This window comes from Pan troglodytes, chromosome 18 (assembly GCF_028858775.2).
Source record: "Pan troglodytes isolate AG18354 chromosome 18, NHGRI_mPanTro3-v2.0_pri, whole genome shotgun sequence".
NCBI classification, from domain to species: domain Eukaryota; kingdom Metazoa; phylum Chordata; class Mammalia; order Primates; family Hominidae; genus Pan; species Pan troglodytes.
Window position 1 is genome coordinate 44,731,097 of NC_072416.2, and position 19,999 is coordinate 44,751,095.

Genomic DNA, 19,999 nt, shown 5'->3' on the forward strand with positions numbered 1-19,999 from the left:
AGATGTTGCCATACTTGCTTAACTATACCTTCCTTTTTCTCTGAAGTCATCTAACCACATTGCCAATATCACACCTCACAAAATTAATAGTAACTATCATCAAATGTGAAATTCATAATCTAAATATCTCAAAAATATCTTTTTATTGCTTGCTCAAATCAGGGTCAACACAAGGTTCACACTTGACATTGAGTTGTGAATTTTTAATTATAAATCTAACACATGCAGGCCAGGCGCAGTGGCTCACACCTGTAATCCCAGCACTTTGGGAGGCCGAGGTGGGCAGATCACGAGGTCAAGAGATCGAGACCATCCTGGCCAGCATGGTGAAAGCCCATCTCTACTAAAAACACAAAAATTAGCTGGGCGTGGTGGCGCATGCCTGTAGTCCCAGCTACTTGGGAGGCTGAGGCAGGAGAAATCGCTTGAACTCGGGAGGTGGATGTTGCAGTAAGCCGAGATTGCGCCACTGCACTCCAGCCTGGCAACAGAGTGAGACTCCATCTTGGAAAGAAAAAAAAAAAAAAGGAATACATGCTCATTGTAAAAAAAAAAAAAAAAGATTCAAAAGGTTCAGAAAGATAAATGAAAAGTGGAATTCCCCCTCTCCCAATCACCCACTTTTCACACTCCACTGTTAAGTTTCTTGCATATCCTATGGTTTTTTAATGCACATATAAGCATATGTCTCTTCACAAATGGGATGATACCATATATACATTCTATAATTTGTTTTAAGAAAAAATGGCTTTCAGTATATCTAGATCTATCTATAACAGCTGTGAGGTATTCCACTACATGGATGTGGCAAAATTCATTTAACTAAAACCAAACTAATAGGCATGTGTTGGTTGTTTTTACTGGGCCATAAGCAACAGTGCTGTAGTAAACATCATTTTGAATAAATCTCTATACAATTGTTCAAGTACGGAGGGATAAATTTCTAGAAATAAAATTTCTGGATGAAAGAAAGCATGGGAATGACTTTTATTTGGATACATATCCATCAAAACTGGGAGAATGCCATTTTCCCCACAACCTCACCAATTCTTCACCAATCTGACAGGTGGAAAAAGTGTGCCCCAACATCCTTTTAGAGTTTCTCTGCCCAGCAGTTTCCAGTGACTGTACATGCAAATGGAAAAGTCCCATTAGAAATAGTTGACCCAACACAGTTGCAATCAAATATTTGAGCTAAGTACACACCAGCAAATTACTAAAAATATCCAGAAAAACTCAAGCTTCATAAAACCTCAAATTTCAAAAAAAGGATGCTAAAATCCACATAGGTCACTTGTGTTGGCCTGGCCTAAACAGACCCCTCAAAGGAACTTTGGAGGGAAATTGTTTCTCTAGGTAAGGAATAACAGCATAAAGGGAAAAAAATTAAAATTGTTAGATACAGGATTCTCTCTAGATCTGCCCTGTCCAATATAGATGCCACTAACCACGTGTGGCTATTAAACACTTAAAATGTGGCTAGTGCAACTGCAGAACTGAATTTCTAATTTTATTTAATTTTAATACATGTAAAAGTGGATACTTCAGTTATTGGAAAACTGTGAGTTATGTTTCAAATAACTTGAGTATGTAAATACATTTTCCACAGTAAGTTTTAAGAAATCTAAATACAGATTAAGTACATCTGATGAAAACCTAGCATCTGAATTGACAGGTTTTTTTTTGTTTGTTTGTTTGTTTGTTTTTTGTCAGGGGTGGGGACAAAGTTTTGCTCTGCCACCCAGGCTGGAGTGCAGTGGTGTGATCTCAGCTCACTGCAACCCCTGCCTCCTGTTTAAGTGATTCTTGTGCCTTAGCCTCCCAAGTAACTGGGATTACAGGTATGCGCCACCACGCCCAGCTAATTTTTGTATTTTTAGAGATGGGGTTTTACCATGTTGGCCAACAATCTGCCCACCTTGGCCTCCCAAAGTGCTGGGATTACAGATGTGAGCCACCATGCCTAGCCTTGACATGTGTTTTTAAGTGTAAAATATACCAGATTTTTGAGACTTAGTATGAGAAAAAGAATATAAAATATCTCTTTTTTTTTTGAGACAGAGTTTTGCTCTTGTTGCCCAGGCTGGAGTTCAATGGTGTGATCTTGGCTCACTGCAACCTCCACCCCCTGGGTTCAAGTGATTCTCTGGCCTCAGCCTCCCTAGTAGCTGGTAAAGTATCTCAATTTTATGTTGATTACATATTGAAATATTTTTGATACACTGTTATATAAATTATTAAAATTGACTTTCAATGGGTTTTGTTAGAGAAGCTACTAGAAATGTTTTAATTATGTGTATAGCCTGTACTATATTTTTGTTGGGCAGTGCTGCTCTAGATATGGTAATTAACTGTCTTTTTCTGGGGAGATGTTTCATAGCATTCTCCAGAATCCTAAGTCGAAAACAGGGTATGAACCACAATAGAACTATAAAATATACTCTCTAGCTCCTTCTGGAGGCTGCCCTCAAAAAACCTTTTAAAGAAAGATAACTGACATTTAAAAAATAAGACATTTTACCAAATCACTATCACTGTCTCATCAAAGGACAACTTCCAGCAGCTGTGTCTTCTGATGTTCATTCTTCAGCTGACCAACTTGGAGCAGGCCTAGACTTGCTGGTATTGAAACTGTTAGTTCCCAACAAGGGTTAGCCTTCCAGAGGAAACTTAACAACTTGAGAACTGCAGCAGCAGGATAACCTCTCCACCTGCCTACCTCTCTGTCAAAAAGCAAGAGCCTCTGTTATGGGACAAAAATCCTGAAAGGTAGTGAAACTGTTGCATGTCTAATTAAAATCTAAAATTCACAACATTGACTAAAGCTGCTCACCTGAGGCCAAGCACAGTGGCTCACGCCTATATTCCCAGCTCTTTGGGAGGCCAAGACAGGTGGATCATCTGAGGTCAGGAGTTCGAGACCAGCCTGGCCAACATGGCAAAACCCCATCTCTACCAAAAATACAAAAATTAGCTGGGCGTGGCAGCACACGCCTGTAATCCCAGCTACCTGGGAGGCTGAGGCACAAGATCACTTGAACCCGGGAGGCAGAGGTTGCAGTGAGCCAAGAACACACCAGTGCACTCCAGCCTGGGTGACAGAGGAAGACTCTCTCAAAAAAAATAAAAAACTAAAGCTGCTCACCTGAGAAAAAAAATGGGAATAGCACAAAAATCATGTAGAAGTAAGGAAATTTTAAAGATTGTATATTTTTTCATAATAAAGTACTCCTTTAACCATTTTACAAGTTGGTAAAGTATCTAAATATACATGTATACAAGTTCGTAAATGTGTTAGTTGAAGCTGGGTGTGGTGGCTCACACCTATAATCCCAGCACTTTGGGAGGCTGGGGCAGGTGGATCGCTTGAGCTCAAGACCAGGTTGGGCAACATGGCAAAACCCTATCTCCACTAAAAATACAAAAATTAGCTGGGTGTAGTAGCGGGCACCTATAGTCCCAGCTACTCATGATCGCCTGAGCCCAGGAGGCGGAGGCTACAGTGAGCCAAGATCACACCACTGCACTGCAGCCTGGGCAACAGAGTGAGACCCTGTCTCAAAAAAAAAAAAAGTGTTAGTTGCTTGCCATGTTGAGAACAGTATGATTTCAGTGAAGGGATGACAGGGCTACTCTAATGCATGTAGAAAAGTGTTTAAATGTACAGTGGACCCTTGAACAATGTGAGGGTTAGGAGTGCCTACCTCCTTGCAGTAGAAAATCTGAGTATAACTTTTGTCTCCCCAATAGCCTAATGTTGACTGGAAGCCCTATCAATAATATAAACAGTCAATTAACACCCATACACACATATGTGTTCGTGTGTGTGTGTGTGTGTTTGTGTGTGTGTATATATACATATACTGTATTCTTTTTTTTTTTTTTTTTTTGAGACGGAGTCTTGCTCTGTTGCCTAGGCTGGAGTGCAGTGGTGCAATCTTGGCTCACTGCAAACTCCACCTCCCAGGTTCAAGCAGTTCTCCTGCCTCAGCCTCCAGAGTAGCTGACATTACAGGCATCCGCCACCACGCCCCACTAATTTTTGTATTTTTAGTAGAGATGGGGTTTCACTGTGTTGGCCAGGCTGGTCTTGAACTCCCGACCTCAAGTGATCTGCCTGCCTCAGCCTCCCAAAGTGCTGGGATTATGGGCATGAGCCACCACACCCAGCTTATATACTGTATTCTTACAATAAAGTAAGCTAGAGAAAAGTTACTAAAATCATAAGGAGGAAAACATATGTTTACTATTCATTAAGTGAAAGTGGATCATCGTAAAGGTGTTCATCTTCATCATCTTCCTGTTGAGTAGGCTGCAGAGTGGGATGAAGAGGAGAGCATGGTGTTGCTGTCTCAGGGGTGACAAAGGTGAAAGAAAATCCACGTTTAAGTTGACTGCAATTCAAACCCTGTTCAAGGGTCAACTGTACATGTATATAGAAAGTGTATGTGTAGAGTGACAACATTGAGAGTGCTACAGCCTGAGGCAGCAGAAGAGCAGCTTTCCTTTATATCTCAGGATGTATCATTTCTGTGTTTCTCAGAAAGCTGAACCTCATTACATTCTTATCTCTTTCATAAATTGCCTATCAGCTTCCAGACTTACAAGACCAGAAATTTATAACTAAGACAGAGGGGTTAAGACAGGCAGAATTAGGAGAGAGGTGGAGGTGTGTGGAGATTTAAAAAGCACAGTCAAAATGATCACTTCTCTGATTTGGCTATGAGAGTTGACATATTTTGACATTTCAAGTGATGCTGATTCTCAAAAGGGAGCATAAGTTAAAGCAAGTTTGAAGATCACTGTCCTAAATCCACATGGCTTAACACAAGAATGGGGTAGTACAATAAAATGTCAGCTCACACCTGAGCAAATCAAAATTCTAGGAATTCTTTGTACTGGAGGAGATAATACTGAATAACATGGCCCCTGCAAAGTAGTCTACTGAGTTCCTTAATCAGTGTGAGTTTAGAATTTAAATTCGACAGATGCAAAGTACCTACCTAAAGCATCCCTACACTTACCACCAAAAGTAGGTATATTTGAAAGGTACTCAGAGCATTTCACACGTAGTGATCTTACAAGGCAGAAAAAAACGTTCTTAGGAAGCTTCTTTACAGCCACTTTTCATCCACAAGGAAGGCAGCAGCCATAACCATTTTTACAAAATAAGTGGAATCAATAATACCAAAAAGCCAAATTATTTAAATGTTTGAGTCATCTCTTCACTTCACCACTGGCCTCAGTAATTTCTGGACCCATTGGAGCAGCAGAGTTGAAGATTAGGGAGAAGTTGGAAATTTCCTTAACCTGTTGGCAGCAGTCACCACATAGAAATGTTTCTTGAGGCAAGGAGAGAATAAAAGAAAAGAAAAAGCATGTATTTTAGACCAGTTGCCTTATGAAGAAACAATAAAAGGATTTAAGTGAGTCCAGCCACTGGGGTTGGTTTAAATCTGATACCTAAAGGGAAACAAGTTTCTAAAATAATTATAGAATAGTCACATGACTTTCAGGGGCATGTTGGGAGTAAATATGAAGTGGGAAGATACATCATCCTTCCCTCTTTTTTTTCTTTTTTTGGGGAGGGGGTAGGGGGGGTCAGGATGGGGTCTGGCTCTGTTGTCCAGGCTGGAGTGCAGTGGCGTGATCTTGGCTCACTGCAACCTCTACCTCCTGGGCTCAAGCAATCCTCCCACCTCAGCCTCCCAAGTAGCTGGGACTACAGGCAACCACCACCACGACCGGCTAACTTTTGTCTTGCTTGTAAAGATACAGTCTCACTAGGTTACCCAGGTTTATCCTGCCCTTTTCACATGAAAAATGGAGCACCCTAGAACAGTGTCTTATTTTTATTTTTCATCAGCCTACATCATGCTTTGATAGAACAGTGTTTTTCAAATTGTGATTCACAACCGAGCAATGGGTCATGAAATCAAATTGGTGGGTTGTGAACAGCATTTAAAAAATAAAACCAAGTGGCACAGAATAGAAAATATCAGAATACATCATATTCTGTTAGAGAAAATGTTGTGATTTTTTTTTTAAACAGAGATGGGAGTCTCCCTCTGTCACCCAGGCTGGAGTACACTGGCGTGATCACGGCTCACTGCAGCCTCAAACTCCTGAACTCAAGTGATCCTCCCCATTCAGCCTCCCAAATAGCTGGAACTATAGGTGCAGGCCACCACGCCTGAGTCAAATTTTTGTTGTGTGTTTCCCGGTAAGTGTGTACATGTATAGGTATTCTTGTGTACTGGCTCCATACATAAAGGGTTTTGTTTGTGCTTTTGGATCACCAGTGAGGATCTAAGTCCATATTAAATTGTTGGAAGCCACTTCCCTGGATCACAATTGCTTTTAAGATAGGTTTTACGTCCATGGGACTAAAGAATTCTGTTGTAAACAAAATTACAAAGTTTTAAAAGTTTAACAGGCCTTTCTTATCTCCCATTTCTGAAATGTGGAAGAATCAGGCCTCAAGCTCTAAGCAGTTAGTTCAGGAGCTTCACGATGATTGCCACTGAGAACATATGCTTAAGCTTCATTCTGTCACTTCAAGTGTCCATATAAGCACAAACCAAATGTAAGTTTTATGCCAGTTATTTTTGCTCTGTGACATTTTTAAATCAAGCTAGCAGCTTTTGACATGAGAGAGATTTTTCCCCCTAAATAATCTTTCTGTTTAGAATCAAAATGTAAGTAAAACCTTGGCTACAGGCTGGGTGCAGTGGCTCATGCCTGTAATGCCAGCAATTTGGGAGGCTGAGGCAGGAGGAGTGCTTGAAGCCAGGAGTTCAAGACCATCCTAGGCAACTTAACAAGACCCTGTCTGTGCAAAAAATAGGAAAGTTAGCAAGGCATGGTGGTACATGCCTGTAGTCCCAACTACTTAGGAGGCTGAGGTGGGAGTATTGCTTGAACCCAGGAATTTAAGGTTACAGTGAACCATGATCATGCCACTATACTCCAGCCTGGGCAACAGAGCAAGACCCTGTCTATAAAAACAAACCCAAAAAGAAGAAAAAAAAAAAAAGAAAAGGAAACTTAGCTGCAGTTTTTTTCCAAGGACAGATTAGGATGACAAATTCCACCTTTACTAAGAGAAAAACCAAATACCTTCCATTTTCTTTGAGCTATGTATTTCTGCAGCAGTAGTTGGGATTTGAGACGAGTTTTGGATCTTGAAGCTTTGGCAGGCAAATTATTCAGCCACTCGTGTTTCAGGCACTGTGTGGCACTCATTCTGCAGCTGTGAAATCAAAGAGCAGTTAAGACTTTTAGTTGGAGTTGCCTTTTCTCATCCAAAAATCTGTTCACTTGAGTAGGAAGCCTGAGTCAGTGGAACAGATTAATCATTTAGGCAGATTCATGCCGTGTACCAAAAAGGGAACTCCTTGTGTCTAAAATTCCCTTCCTTCAAAGTGCCAGAAGGTTGTCAGCAAAATGTTCTCTGACCTCTATAGGGGGAACATATTCCAGTGATTCTGGGAGGAACCACTTCCCAGAGGGGGCTGAGAAGTTGAAGCAGGGCAGTAGGAAGGCTAGCTATGACTGGAATTGCTCTTAAAGAAGCAAAAGAACAGGAAATTTGAAGGAAGCTCATTTCTCCTTCCAGAGTATAAAGCCAACTTGTTCATCTGACTTAGAATTTTTTTTCCTCTCACATAAATTTTCACAGTCAGAAAGAAACAAAATTGTAAAAGTCAGGGAAATACAAGCTGTCTTAGAGCCCAGACTCCTGGGCCTTAGCCTTGGGTGGTTAATACCTTTGGTTATGTCCAGTTATTACCTTATTCTGAATATCAAAAAACTCAAATGGCTTGACCCATGACTTTGATATAGATGCTGAAGCCTAAATAGATCTTCTTCACCAAGAAACAAGGTATTCAGATCTTTATTCTGGAAATAACATCTGCATATCTCAGTTCTTTTCTTCAACCTTAGCCTATGACAACTGATAACTTGCAGATAGGACCAATCTACATATGCTTCTTTCTAAAACTATATTTTATGCCCCTACTTGTTTGTTGTTTCATTGATTTCCTTTGTCCCTTTCTCTGTTCCCTTTATTTTTCCAAAGAAGTAGCAAACTAAGAAATCTTGAATGGAATTTGTCCACAGGAAGAAGGACCTTCACGGTCAGCAGCCCTGCCCAGCTCCCAGACCTGGGGTCCCCATCAGAAGGGCCCATGAGTGACAAGCAATGAAAGGTACCTCTTCTCTTTGACCAGCAACCGGGAAACGAAGTCCTTGGCCTCCTCCGAGAGCCCTTCAAAGGTGTCAGCATCAAAATCCCAGCTACAGTTTACAATGAAATTCATGGTCTCTGCATCTGTTTCCCCTAGAAATGGGGACAAGCCACTGAGTCTATAGAAGAGAGAAAGGACCATCAGTAGGCGGAGGCCACATTTGCCAACATGCATTGGCAGAATAGAGAAGCTTACAGAGTTCAAGTGGACCTAGCCAGAACCAAGAGGGTTCAAAATAAAAGCACCTCCACTACTTCTCCACAGGATGGAGTCCAGTGTGTTCATTAAAGGGAGGAAGCGGAAGGATTTAAAATTTGGAGGCAAGAAGAATTTTTGGAATAAGTCCCCTCTTGTGCTCACCTCTTTCCACCTCATTCCTGAAGTAAAGAGTAAAATTAGGGCCCAACTTGGTATACCCAGTTATCAAGTACACATTGATTTAATTTTAGAAATAGCAATAGCCTTCCATGTCCTTGAGACAGCCAGGCTTATTTAGATGCTACCCAGGCCCCAAGCCAAAGGAAAATGGGCTTTATTAGGTTCCCGCCTGAGGGAGGGTAGAGAATCAGGACACCCTGACAGCCAGCCTCAGGGATCTGAACTTCCCCAGCCTGGCGCAGCTCCCATATCTGAGTGCAGGGACAGTGCGCAGCAGTTACACAATAATCAGGAGACCAGAAGTAAAACATGACTTTACCTCTGAGGAAGCAGCCACGGGAAGTCCACAGCCAGACAGAGAAGAAAACAGGGAGCACAGGGGTTCAATGATGCCACAAAGGGTATCCTGCCCTGCCCCCCACCCCCTTACCCCTTCGGTGCACTCCAGCCTCATTTGGGTTTTTATTTTGTTTTGTCTTTAAACAGTGCCTCATTCTGTCACCCAGGCTGGAGTGCTATGGTGCAATCATAGCTCACCGCAGCCTCAAACTCCTGGGCTCAGGCAATCCTCCCGCCACAGCTTCCCAAAGTGCTGGGATTATAGGCATGATCCAGCTCCATTTGTACCAAAGCACCTGCATGTCTTTGCTGGAGGGCTTTCTCTCCAGCTGAAGCTTGCTTTACCCACCCAGAAGTATCAGGAAATCAATTCCACCCCATCTCCATTAGTCCACAAGGAATAACTGGTAAGAATTAGTGTATAAATACCCCCTAGATGAAATAACTCTCAGGGGGTATTCCATGATGCATTCTGGAGTTCCCCAGTAGAATGAAACTCCAGTTGCCCACAATCGGGCCTTACTCTCGATGAATACCTTCGTTATTTCCAGTTATTACTTTTATGTCTCAGTACCAAAAAATTCAATGGCTCAAGCGATAATTTTTTTTTTTTTTTTTGAGACATGGTCTTGCTCTGTCACTCAGGCTGGAATGCAATGGCATGATCATGGCTCACTGCAGCCTCAACTTCCCAGGCTCAAGCAATCCTCCCACCTCAGTCTCCCTAGTAACTGGGACGATAGGCACGCACCACAATGCCCAACTAATTTTTTTTGGTTTTGGTAGAGACAGGGTCTCCCTATGTTGCCCAGGTTGGTCTTGAACTCTTTGGCTCAAGCAATCCTCCCACCTTGGCCTCCCAAAGTGCTGCGATTACAGGCATGAGCCACCATGCCCAGCTCCACCCATAACTTTGATACAGCTGCTGAAGCCCAAGTAGGCCTTCCTCACCGAGAAACAGGCCTTTAGACCTTTGTTCCAGGGAATAATATCGGCACATCTCAATTTTTTCAATATTAACCTACTAAAATTATAACTTGGAAATACGACTGCCTTGTAAATATGGTAACTGGCTTGATAACATACCCTTCCCTGGCTCCTTTCCTTCCCTATCTCACTACCCTATTCCTCTATTGGGGTTTCCTGGGGTTACCTCCCAAATAGACTACTTGTGCTCAAAATTTTCCTTCTAAGATTACCCAAAGGAAGACAAATGACCCCCGTCCCCACTTCAGAGCCAGGGTGCTAAGCACTCACAGCATGTAGGTGATGACTCCCACACTCCACATGTCTGTGGGGAATGAGACAAACTCATAATTGACGACTTCTGGGGCCAGGAACTCAGGAGTGCCGAAGTTCACCTTCAGCTTCTCTCGAGGCTTGTACCTGGGGAGAAGGGGAGGGTACAAAGAAGCATGGGGTGAGGCCTGGGAGATGTGGTGCTGGGGCTCATTTCTGGTGGGATGCAGACATTCCCCACTTCCCATCAGCCATATGGCCTGGACCCCACACCCACATTACACCTGTGAATTACTGGGGAATAATCAGATCCCAGGCCCCAAACTTCTGGCTTTTCTAAGTCAGCGATAGAATCAGAAAACCACAGTCTTCCTCCTCCAGGCATTTGCTTCTTTCAGTAGTCAAATTTATGAAACAGAAATTAGGAAGGGGTTAGGGGCAGGCAGAAAATGGGAAGTTATTATTTAATGGGTATAGAATTTCAGTTTTGCAAGATGAAAAAGTTCTGGAGATTGGTTGCACAACAACGTGAATGTACTAATTGTATATATTTATGGTATATATGATGCCTTTTTTTTTTCTTTTTTTGAGACAGGGTCTCACTCTGTCACCCAAGCTGGAGTGCAGTGATAAGATCTCGGCTCACTGCAACCTCTGCCTCCCAGGCTCAAGCAATTCTCTCACCTCAGCCTCCTGAGTATCTGGGGCTACAGGCACACGCCACTACATCTGACTAATTTTTTGTATTTTTTGTAGAGATGAGGTTTCACCATGTTGCCCAGGCTGGCCTCAAACTCCTGAGCTCAAACAATCTGCCTGTCTTAGCCTCGCAAAGTGCTGGATTACATGCATGAGCCACTACACCCAGCCGGTATATATGATGCTTTGATACATGTGTACATTGTAGGATGGCTAAGTCAAGCTAATTAACGTAAGTATTACCTCACATACTTATTTTTTGTGGTGAGAACACTTAAAATCTATTCTCTTGGCAATTCTGAAGTATACAATACATTAACTATAATCACCATGTTGTACAATGGCTCTCTTGAATTTATTCCTCCTTTCTAAGTGAAATATTGTATCCTTTGGCCGACGTCTCCCCAGTGCCACATGCCCTGTCTTCGGTAACCACCATCCAACTCTCTGCCTGTAAGAGTTTGTCTTTTTTAGATTCCACACCTAAGTGAGATCACGTGGTACTTGTCTTTCTGAGCCTGGCTTATTTCACCTAACATAATGCCCTACAGGGTCATCCATGTTGCTGCAAATGACAGGATTCCCTTATCTTTTGAAGCTGAACAGTATTCATCTGCATATATACACCCCAGATTTTTTATCCACTGATGGACACTAGGTGGTAACTTTTATGTTATGTATTTTTTTAACCACAATTCCAAAAATAAAAAATTAGAAAAAGTTCTGGACATGAAGTTTAAGGCTAGGAAGAGAGTCAACGGTTGAGTGGGAAAGGGGGGCAAACAGTGTGTTTTAGAATCACTCTTGAAGAAAAAGAGTCTCTAGCTAAAATTTCATGGGCACTTTATTTGCCAGATACTATGCTAAAAGTTTTATACATGTATAGCATCTCTTTCCCTCCTCCCAATAGCCCTATGAAATAGGTAGGATTATTGTCCCCATTTTATAGATGAGGCAAATGAGAATAACAATAATAAAATAAATAAAATGAACATTCTGCCAATATGCCCTGCTTCCTTTAAATCAGCTTTCAGAGAGCAGTCTCCTCTCCTCCAAATTTGCTGAGAGCCAGGCAGACAAAGACTCAGCGCCAACACAGCTGAGCCCATCCAGTGAAAGAGCAGCAAGGTGACGGGGGTTGAAGGACTGGGCCTAGGGGGGCAAGCGCTCCTCTGGCACCTGTCCCTCCCCTGCCCAGCAGCTGACCCAGGACTCAAGGATCAGGAGCCGAACTCCAACTAAGGGAACAGCCTTCCCCTCAAGGAGAAGCCCCCAAAGCCACTCTCCCCAGTTGCATTACTGTTCCCAGTGCCTCTTCGTGCCCCACAGCCACACCTCGTGTCATGTGACTTTGTAGTTCCCTCCACAAGAGGTGTAATATATCACCCCCACTGACAGTGGGCCCATGCCAACCTAGGCCATCAGAGCTTGTCCTCTTTCTCCTTCACCATCACCCTGAGAATGAGGGCACACGGAGCAGACCCACCCTCACTGACCTGCACCCTGGATTCAAGCCCAACTGTGCCCAGTCTAGATCAGCGACTCCCAGTCAGGGGTATGTGGGTAAATGCTTCACAATCATCTATTTGTTTTTGTTGTTGTTTTAAAGCCCTGATTTGTAGCATTTGCAATTTCTGTGGTGTAGATACCAATTTCACCATGGTCAATGTCAAGGTATTATCATGACGTCACTGAACGAAGGTGGGAAGAGCTGCACAGTGGCACCCCCCTCAAGTATTTCCACCATAGAGACACGATGGGCAGAAGCAACCTCAAGCACAGAGCACAGCAGCATAGTTAGGAAGCAATGGAGTCTGAATATTTAGTATCTTCTATTTTAATATAATTTCTTTATTTGTAAACTTACAGAATTTAATTCTTACTAATGGCTGTGTTTAACAACTGGATTACAAAACTCCTTATCATGAGCTAATACAGTAAGTACTAGTTAAAGTTGCATCCAGCATACCACTCCCCCAGCTAAATCACAAATGTGTGGATGGGAATAAATTACTGTCATGTTAAGCCTCTGGTTTTGGGGTGGTTTGTTACACAGCAGTATTGCAGCAATAGCTAACTGAGACATTCACCCCAAAGCTGTCAAAATATCCATCAAAACGCTCTCTTCATATTCTTAGCACAAGTCTGTCTATGGCCATAAGGTCAAATAGGAGACCGTATCCTCACAGGGCTCGGGGAAGGCATCCTCTTACTCTGCCAAAGGATCTGATGAAATGGGATCTTTTGTGCTCTGACTCTAGTCTGAGCACTGGACTGGGAGTCAGGGGACTCCCAAAATGTTTAAGATAATTTCCATTGTGTCTCCAGCCTTAACCCTGGACATGTCACTATTTAGATGCACTGATGGCTCTCACTGCCTGGCCTGGGATAACCCTGGTCCCTCTTGCTGGAGATCCTGATATCGGAGAATTGTACAAATATGTGCCTCCACTGCACCAGGAGCCATGTCCCTGCTGAAAACCAACTTTATTTTCTATAGTTTGTACTGGGGGGAAATTAGCATTCCCTTTGTCTTTACAAACATTTAGTTATTCTGCAGCATGGAATATGCTTCCTTAACCTGCAAAACCCCCACAGATCCTCTTGGAAAGACACCGTGCCCAGGAAGCAGGCCAGTTTGGCAAAAAACAATTTGCTAAATAAAACTGCTGAATGACCTGTGTGCCAGATGATGGAGGTTGTTTGTGACGTTTTCAGTCCACCTCACAGCCAGAACCCGTGTCTCTGCCAGCCCGGCCCCACGGAGTGCGGTTTCCTGCATTATCATGGGTTTTGGGTGCCTGCCCGTCACCAGAGCCCAGCTGTTTTCCATGAGTGGCCTGCTCTTACATGTGGCACCATGTTTATTTTCTGGAACTTGCCCTCTGCTTCTGGTCCCGCCAGCAAATTCTTGCCCTTGACCAGGTTAAGGAATTTGTCTGACACTTTTGAATGGATTGGGCACTGTAGTGTTATGGGATAGATAGATGGATAGATAGATAGACAGATAGATGTTATGAGAGATATATATAGCCCGCATATATATATATATGTATATGTATATATATATATAGCCCACATATATATGTATGTGTATATATATATAGCCCGCATATATATGTATGTATGTGTATATATATGTGTGTGTATATATGTGTGTGTGTGTATGTGTATATATATATGTGTGTGTGTGTGTGTGTGTGTATATATATGTTTATTCCTGGCTTCTAACTTGCATAGTCCTTGTTATAATGTTGGGACACTTTAGGCCTCAGGAGAGAATCTCTCTCTCTGTCCTTCTCCAGTCCTTCTTTCACCTGCCCAAGGCAGGACTCTAATCTGACTGTGGATCAAAAGACTCTCATTCTAGAGAGGGTCCTGCCCCTTACCCTAAAGGAAGGAATGCAACACAGAGAGGCTAAGAAAAAGACAGGCCTTGCTGGGTTTAGATCATGAGCTTTTTGTCCAATCACCTTTCTATGCCATTGTCAATCATGCCTATGTATTGATGCCTCCATAAAACCCCAAGAGGACAGGGTTGGAGAGCTTCCCGATGGCTGAACATGGGGAGATTCCTGGAGAGAGGGGGCACCCAGGGAAGGCATGGAAGCTCCATGCCCCTTCCCCCATACCTTGCCCGGTGCCCCTCTTCACCTGTATTCTTTGTAATATAAACAAGTAAATGTAAGTAAGTATTTCCTTGAGTTATTTGAGCCATTCCAGCAAATTAAGCAAACCCAAAGAGGGGGTCTTGGGAACCCCAATATGAAGACATTCCATCAGAAGCTCCAGAGGCCTGCACTTGTGACCAGTGTCTGGGGGAAGAGGGGGTATCCTTGAGGACTGAGCCCTCAACCTGTGGGATCTGACGCTATCTCCCAGTAGGGGATGTCGGAACTGAACTGCAGGACACCCAGCTGGCATCCACTGCTCACTGGTAGGGAACCCAGCTGCCCGCTTTTGATCACAGAAGTCTTCGGTGTTGTTTGCTGTGGTGTGAGAGCAGAGGAATTACAATTTGAGAGTTTTTCCCCAAACAGCCACTCAGCATGGAGGCTTTTGGCTTGACTAATTTTTGGTAAATTGACCTATAGCCCTTTTCACATCCCCACCAGGTAAGACTCTGTGGCCTATAGGATAATGTTCAGACGTGTGAGCCTCGCATTCAGGATTCCCCATTAGTGCCCTCATCTTCCACTGTATGTTCCCCCAACCGGCCCGCACATACACAGCATGCACCCTGTTCTCAGCCCATAACTCACAGGGCCCCCCCCACCTCCCCTCCAGGCAGTGCTGCACTAGAGCCGGCTCTCAGGTGCACGGGAGTCCTGAGTGCCTCTCCTTCCAACTCCACCTTCAGTGATATCATCTTGGTAGTGTGTAATTAGCAAACCCTGGCAAAGATTACAAATCAAACCCATCCCCTCTCACTCCCCACTCCCCCAGGCTGGTGCTGAAGCATTTGCCAGCATAGCAGCATTGCCTGCAGACAGCAAATCCTGTGCATCAGTCTCTGCCAACTGCTCAGAAAAGCCTTCCCAGATTTCAGGGGTGTCCAATGATTGCTTCTTTCTTGGTGTTCACAATGTGTCCCTGCAAATGCTCATTTGGCAGTGGGCCATCAGGTATTTGAGAGTGTACTGCATACACCAGCGTGTGCATTCTCAGTGAAGACAATATTGCCCCATGGGGGACAAACATAGGTTCTTGGGGGACAAAACAACCTTAGCTATTGCAATGGTTTGTGGCTCTCCAAAGGGCCACAGAACATAAACAGATACACAGTACTTAATACCACTGATAGTGGTATTAAATTTCATGGCATAGGGGGACTAGGCGATTGGGGAAATAAAGTCAAAAAGGGCTCACTACAGGGCAGGCAGCGATAATGAAATAGGTTGAGAAACACTGCCCTAGTGTATACAACGTGCAAGCATGTGAGAGGCATCTGAATTTTATAGCACATTACCAGGGAAAATACTAAGCAATTTGCTAACATGATAGATTGAATGTGATTTTTTTTCTGTTCATGAACTACAATACACTGTGTGATAGAGACCCTGAAAGTCTCGTGGGATGATGTGAAATTCCTCCTGCGGTTACACTAGCAGCACATGGGGCACTGAAAATGCATCATCACACTGCAAATGGGTAATGTTTACACTTCAACCAGTGGAGGAGTGACCAGGAAGACCAGCACTGAGGGTGTAGGTGCTGCTTGGGAGGCAGGTGCTGGAAGGCAGAGCTGAGCTCAGGCGCGCGGCTCTGCATCCAAGGGCGATGCTGTGTTTCCTTCCACTCGTGGATGTGATAGAGGGTACCGCGTGGCCATGAAATAACAAAACTACTTCTGCATGGAAAACAGCCATCAGGGCCAGGCGTGGTGGCTCACGCCTGTAATCCCAGCACTTTGGGAGGCTGAGGCGGGCAGATCACTTGAAGTCAGGAGTTCAAGACCAGCCTGGCCAACATGGTGAAACCCTGTCTCTACTAAAAATATAAAAATTAGCCAGGTGTGGTGGCGGACACCTGCAGTTCCAGCTACTCAGGAGGCTGAGGCAGGAAAATTGTTTGAACCCAGGAGGCAGAGGTTGCAGTGAGCCTGACAGAGCAAGACTCTGTCTGAAAAAAAAAGAGGAAGAAGAAAACAGCCAGCCATTAGGAGAGAGAAGGAGCTTCCAGAAGAGTTGAAAATTCAGCTGCAGCTCAAAGACCTACCTAGAAGATATGTGATTCGGCCTGCCGTGGTGGCTCATACCTATAATCCCAGCACTTTGGGAGGCCAGGCAGGCAGATCACGACGTCAAGAGATCAAGACCATCCTGGCCAACATGGTGAAACCCCGTCTCTACTAAAAATACAAAAATTAGCTGGGCGTGGTGGCAGCCACCTGTAATCCCAGCTACTTGGGAAGCGGAGGCAGGAGAATTGCTTGAATCCAGGAGACGGAGGTTGCAGTGAGCCGAGATCGTGCCACTGCACTCCAGCCTGGGTGACAGCATGAGACTCGGTCTCAAAAAAAAAAAAAAAGAAGATATGTGATTCCCAGAGAAATGTCATTCTCGGAGGAAACAGAATCCTGGAGGAATCCTAGAAGCTGGGCATACAACTACTGCCATGTTTACGAACTGAGGATGCCTGAAGGTTTAGGGGAAGCCTTCCCAAATGCCAAGGGTCTGCTACTACCACTGCCAAGAACCCACACCACTGGGCATGCATGCCGTGGGCAGGAGCTCTCCAGGCGCACAGTATTCAGCACACATGTGACTGGACTTCACAGCACCTATCTGTGAAGAGAGTAGGGTGATGGTGAAGGGGGCCACTGAGTGGGGTGCTGGGCTGCTCAGTTCTGTGGGTTCCGCAGGCCTCCTGGGGCTAGGACATGCTAGGCTATGCGATGCATCTGTCACCACCCCTGCCCTCCAGGAAATGACCAGTTTAAATACAAAAAGTGAGTATGTGACAGTGTTGGGTGGCGCCATGGGTAGTGTGGCACCCCTGGGCTACACAGCAACATTAGCCACACTGCACTAGGCTTCAGGCATTTTAAGAGACTATGAGATTTTTAACATCATATACAATGGGCCTAATGTGGTGGCTCACGCCTGTAATCCCAGTACTTTGGGAGTCTGAGGCAGGAGGATCACTTGAGGTCAGGAGTTTGAGACCAGTCTGACCCACTTAGTGAAACCCCATTTCTACCAAAAATATAAAAATTAGCCACGTGTGGTGGCAGGTGCCTGTAATCCCAGCTACTTGGGAGGCTAAGGCAGGTGAATTGCTAGAATCCGGGAGGCAGAGTTTGTAGTGAACAGAGATTGCACCACTGCACTCCAGTCTGGGCAACAGAGCAAGACTCCATCTCAAAATAATAATAATAAATAATATACAATGTTTATTTATTATTTATTTTTAGACAGGGTCTAGCTCTACTGCCCAGACTGGAGTGTAATGGTGTGATTTTGGCTCACTGCAGGCTCAAGTGATCCTCCCACCTCAGCCTCCCAAGTAGCTGAGACACCACCATGCTGGGCTAATTTTTGTATTTTTTGTAGAGATGAGGTCTTGCTATGTTGCCCAGGCTGGTCTCGAACTCCTGGGGTCAAGAGATCCTCCCTCCTTGGCCTTCCAAAAGTGTTGGGATTATAAGCATTAGCCACTGTGCTGGGCCTACAATGTTTACTTTATGCCCTGAAACTTGAGAACCTAACCTCCTGGATAGGATGGGTCCACACTGTCTGTGTATTTTCTCATTTAACCCTCATAACCACCCCATGCCAGCAGGTAATGTATTATATCACCATTTCACCAAGATGTAAACCAGTCCTGAGTGGTTACAGAAACACCTACCCATGGCGCCACCCAACACTGTCACATACTTTTTGTATTTAACCTGGTCATTTCCTGGAGGGCAGGGATGGTGACAGATGCATCACATAGCCCAGCACCTCCTGGCCCCAGGATGCCTGGGGAACCCATAGAACTAAGCAGCCCAGCACCTCGCTCAGCAGCCCCCTTCACCATTACTCTCCTCTCTTCTGACAGGTGGAGTGAAGTTCAGTTAATTCCATAGCCTTTTAGGAAGAAGCAGAGCCCACAGCACAAAGCCAGCCCATGCAAGAGCAACAAGGCCTGTCTGCAAGTCAAAGGCCACCAGCTTCTGCACACAAGAGCTTTCTTGCATCAGTTCCAAAACTCAAGCATTAGCTGGGTCAGGAGTAACCATACCCAGAGAGCCACAAAGAGTCCCAAGGAATTTTGTTAAGGTATCTAAATAAAACCCCCTTACCTTCTGGCCAGCCCAAAGTCAATGATCTTAATTTGATGTCCTGTCTGATTGACGCACAATATGTTCTCCGGCTGGGAAAGAAAGAAGTCTGCTTAGCCCAAGCAATAGCTGAGGAGGTCTGCAGCTGCCACACTTGTCTATAGGCCTCTGTTTTCCAGCCTTCAAGGGACATGAATGGCTCAGGGCAGCCCTGCAAGGGCTGGATAGATAATGGAAATACATGAAGGGGCTGGTGAGACAATAAGGATTGGTGTGGAGTGTGGGGAACTCGAGGCTCCCAGCCTGTGTAAAGGGACAGCACTACCCAGTACCAGACACTGGTCACCATGTAGGAGTGCAGACACAACGCCAGAGTTTTTCAGTCCTCAAGAGAAGCCGGGAATTCAGGGGTTTTTTGTTTGGTCAGTTTTGTTTTTAATTTAAAAAACAGAGATGGGGTCTCGCCATGTTGCCCAGGCCTGTCTCGAATTCCTGGGCTCAAGAGATCCTCCAGCCTCAGCCTCCCAAAATGCTGGGCTTACAGGCGTGAGCCACCATGTCCAGCTAGGAATTCAGGTTTTTATGTGAAAATTCCATGCTTTTAAATGTTAACAACTAAACGAAATCTAAACTCACGTCTCAGAACCCAACAGAATACCTCTGTGATATATAATTGGCCCATGAGCTGCTTGTATGGGGCTGGGTTCCCAACCCTGGCTGTACATTGGAATCATCAGGGGAGCTTTTAAAATCCCAATGTTATACTGGAATGCTAAGAGAATTTTAAAAAAAAGAAAAAGAAAAAGTCCCAGTGCCGAGGCCTCAATCCTGACCAATTACATCAGAACCTCTGGGGTGAGACCAAAGCATCACTGGTTGGTTAAGGAGAGCAGAGCTGCTGAATGTCCACCTGCCATTCTGCAGTGACAGCTGTGGCCCATGGCATGAGGGTGGCAGCCTTGGCACGCCTCTCCTCTTAGGGCATTTGGATCAGCTCTGAGGCCCTGAGGGAGTCTGGAAGGATTCTCGCTGCTCATGCATGACAAATTTGGGGGTATGTGTGTTGGGGGCTTGGGGAGAGAAGCTGAGTGAAGATGTAGGGCTTATCATAGACAGGACTTGCAGACCCAGGGTCCAGTGCCTGAGGCCCAGGGGCTCATTACCTGGTTCTGTAGCCCGAGATGAGTCCCTCCCCATTCCTGAAGACTCAATGTCTCCATATGTAAAACGGGAGTAATAACCTCTTCCTGTCTGTCCCCCCAGAGGGTGTGAGGATAAAATGACATAACATGCATGAAACACTTTACAGCTTCCAAAGCAAATG

At 44.5% G+C, this 19,999-nt stretch overlaps 1 protein-coding gene across 6 annotated transcripts in view; it reads right to left on the reverse strand.

The window, feature by feature from the left end:
- Positions 1 to 963: 963 nt before the first annotated feature.
- MYLK3 (myosin light chain kinase 3) overlaps positions 964 to 19,999 on the reverse strand; it is a 60,809-nt gene continuing 41,773 nt past the window's right edge. For 3 of the 6 annotated variants that reach the window (XM_009430731.4, XM_009430733.4, XM_063797095.1), the window contains exons 9-13: positions 18,697 to 18,767; positions 10,227 to 10,355; positions 8,218 to 8,370; positions 7,120 to 7,252; positions 3,869 to 5,342 (exon numbers count right to left, since the gene is read on the reverse strand). In XM_009430731.4, the coding sequence (XP_009429006.1) occupies positions 5,283 to 5,342; positions 7,120 to 7,252; positions 8,218 to 8,370; positions 10,227 to 10,355; positions 18,697 to 18,767 (546 nt within the window). In that variant the 3' untranslated portion in view covers positions 3,869 to 5,282. Of the gene's footprint in view, positions 5,343 to 7,119; positions 7,253 to 8,217; positions 8,371 to 10,226; positions 10,356 to 14,773; positions 14,897 to 18,696; positions 18,768 to 19,999 lie in introns of those variants that run through there. The other 3 variants (XM_016929783.4, XM_003315084.6, XM_016929782.4) reach the window with 2 other exon arrangements.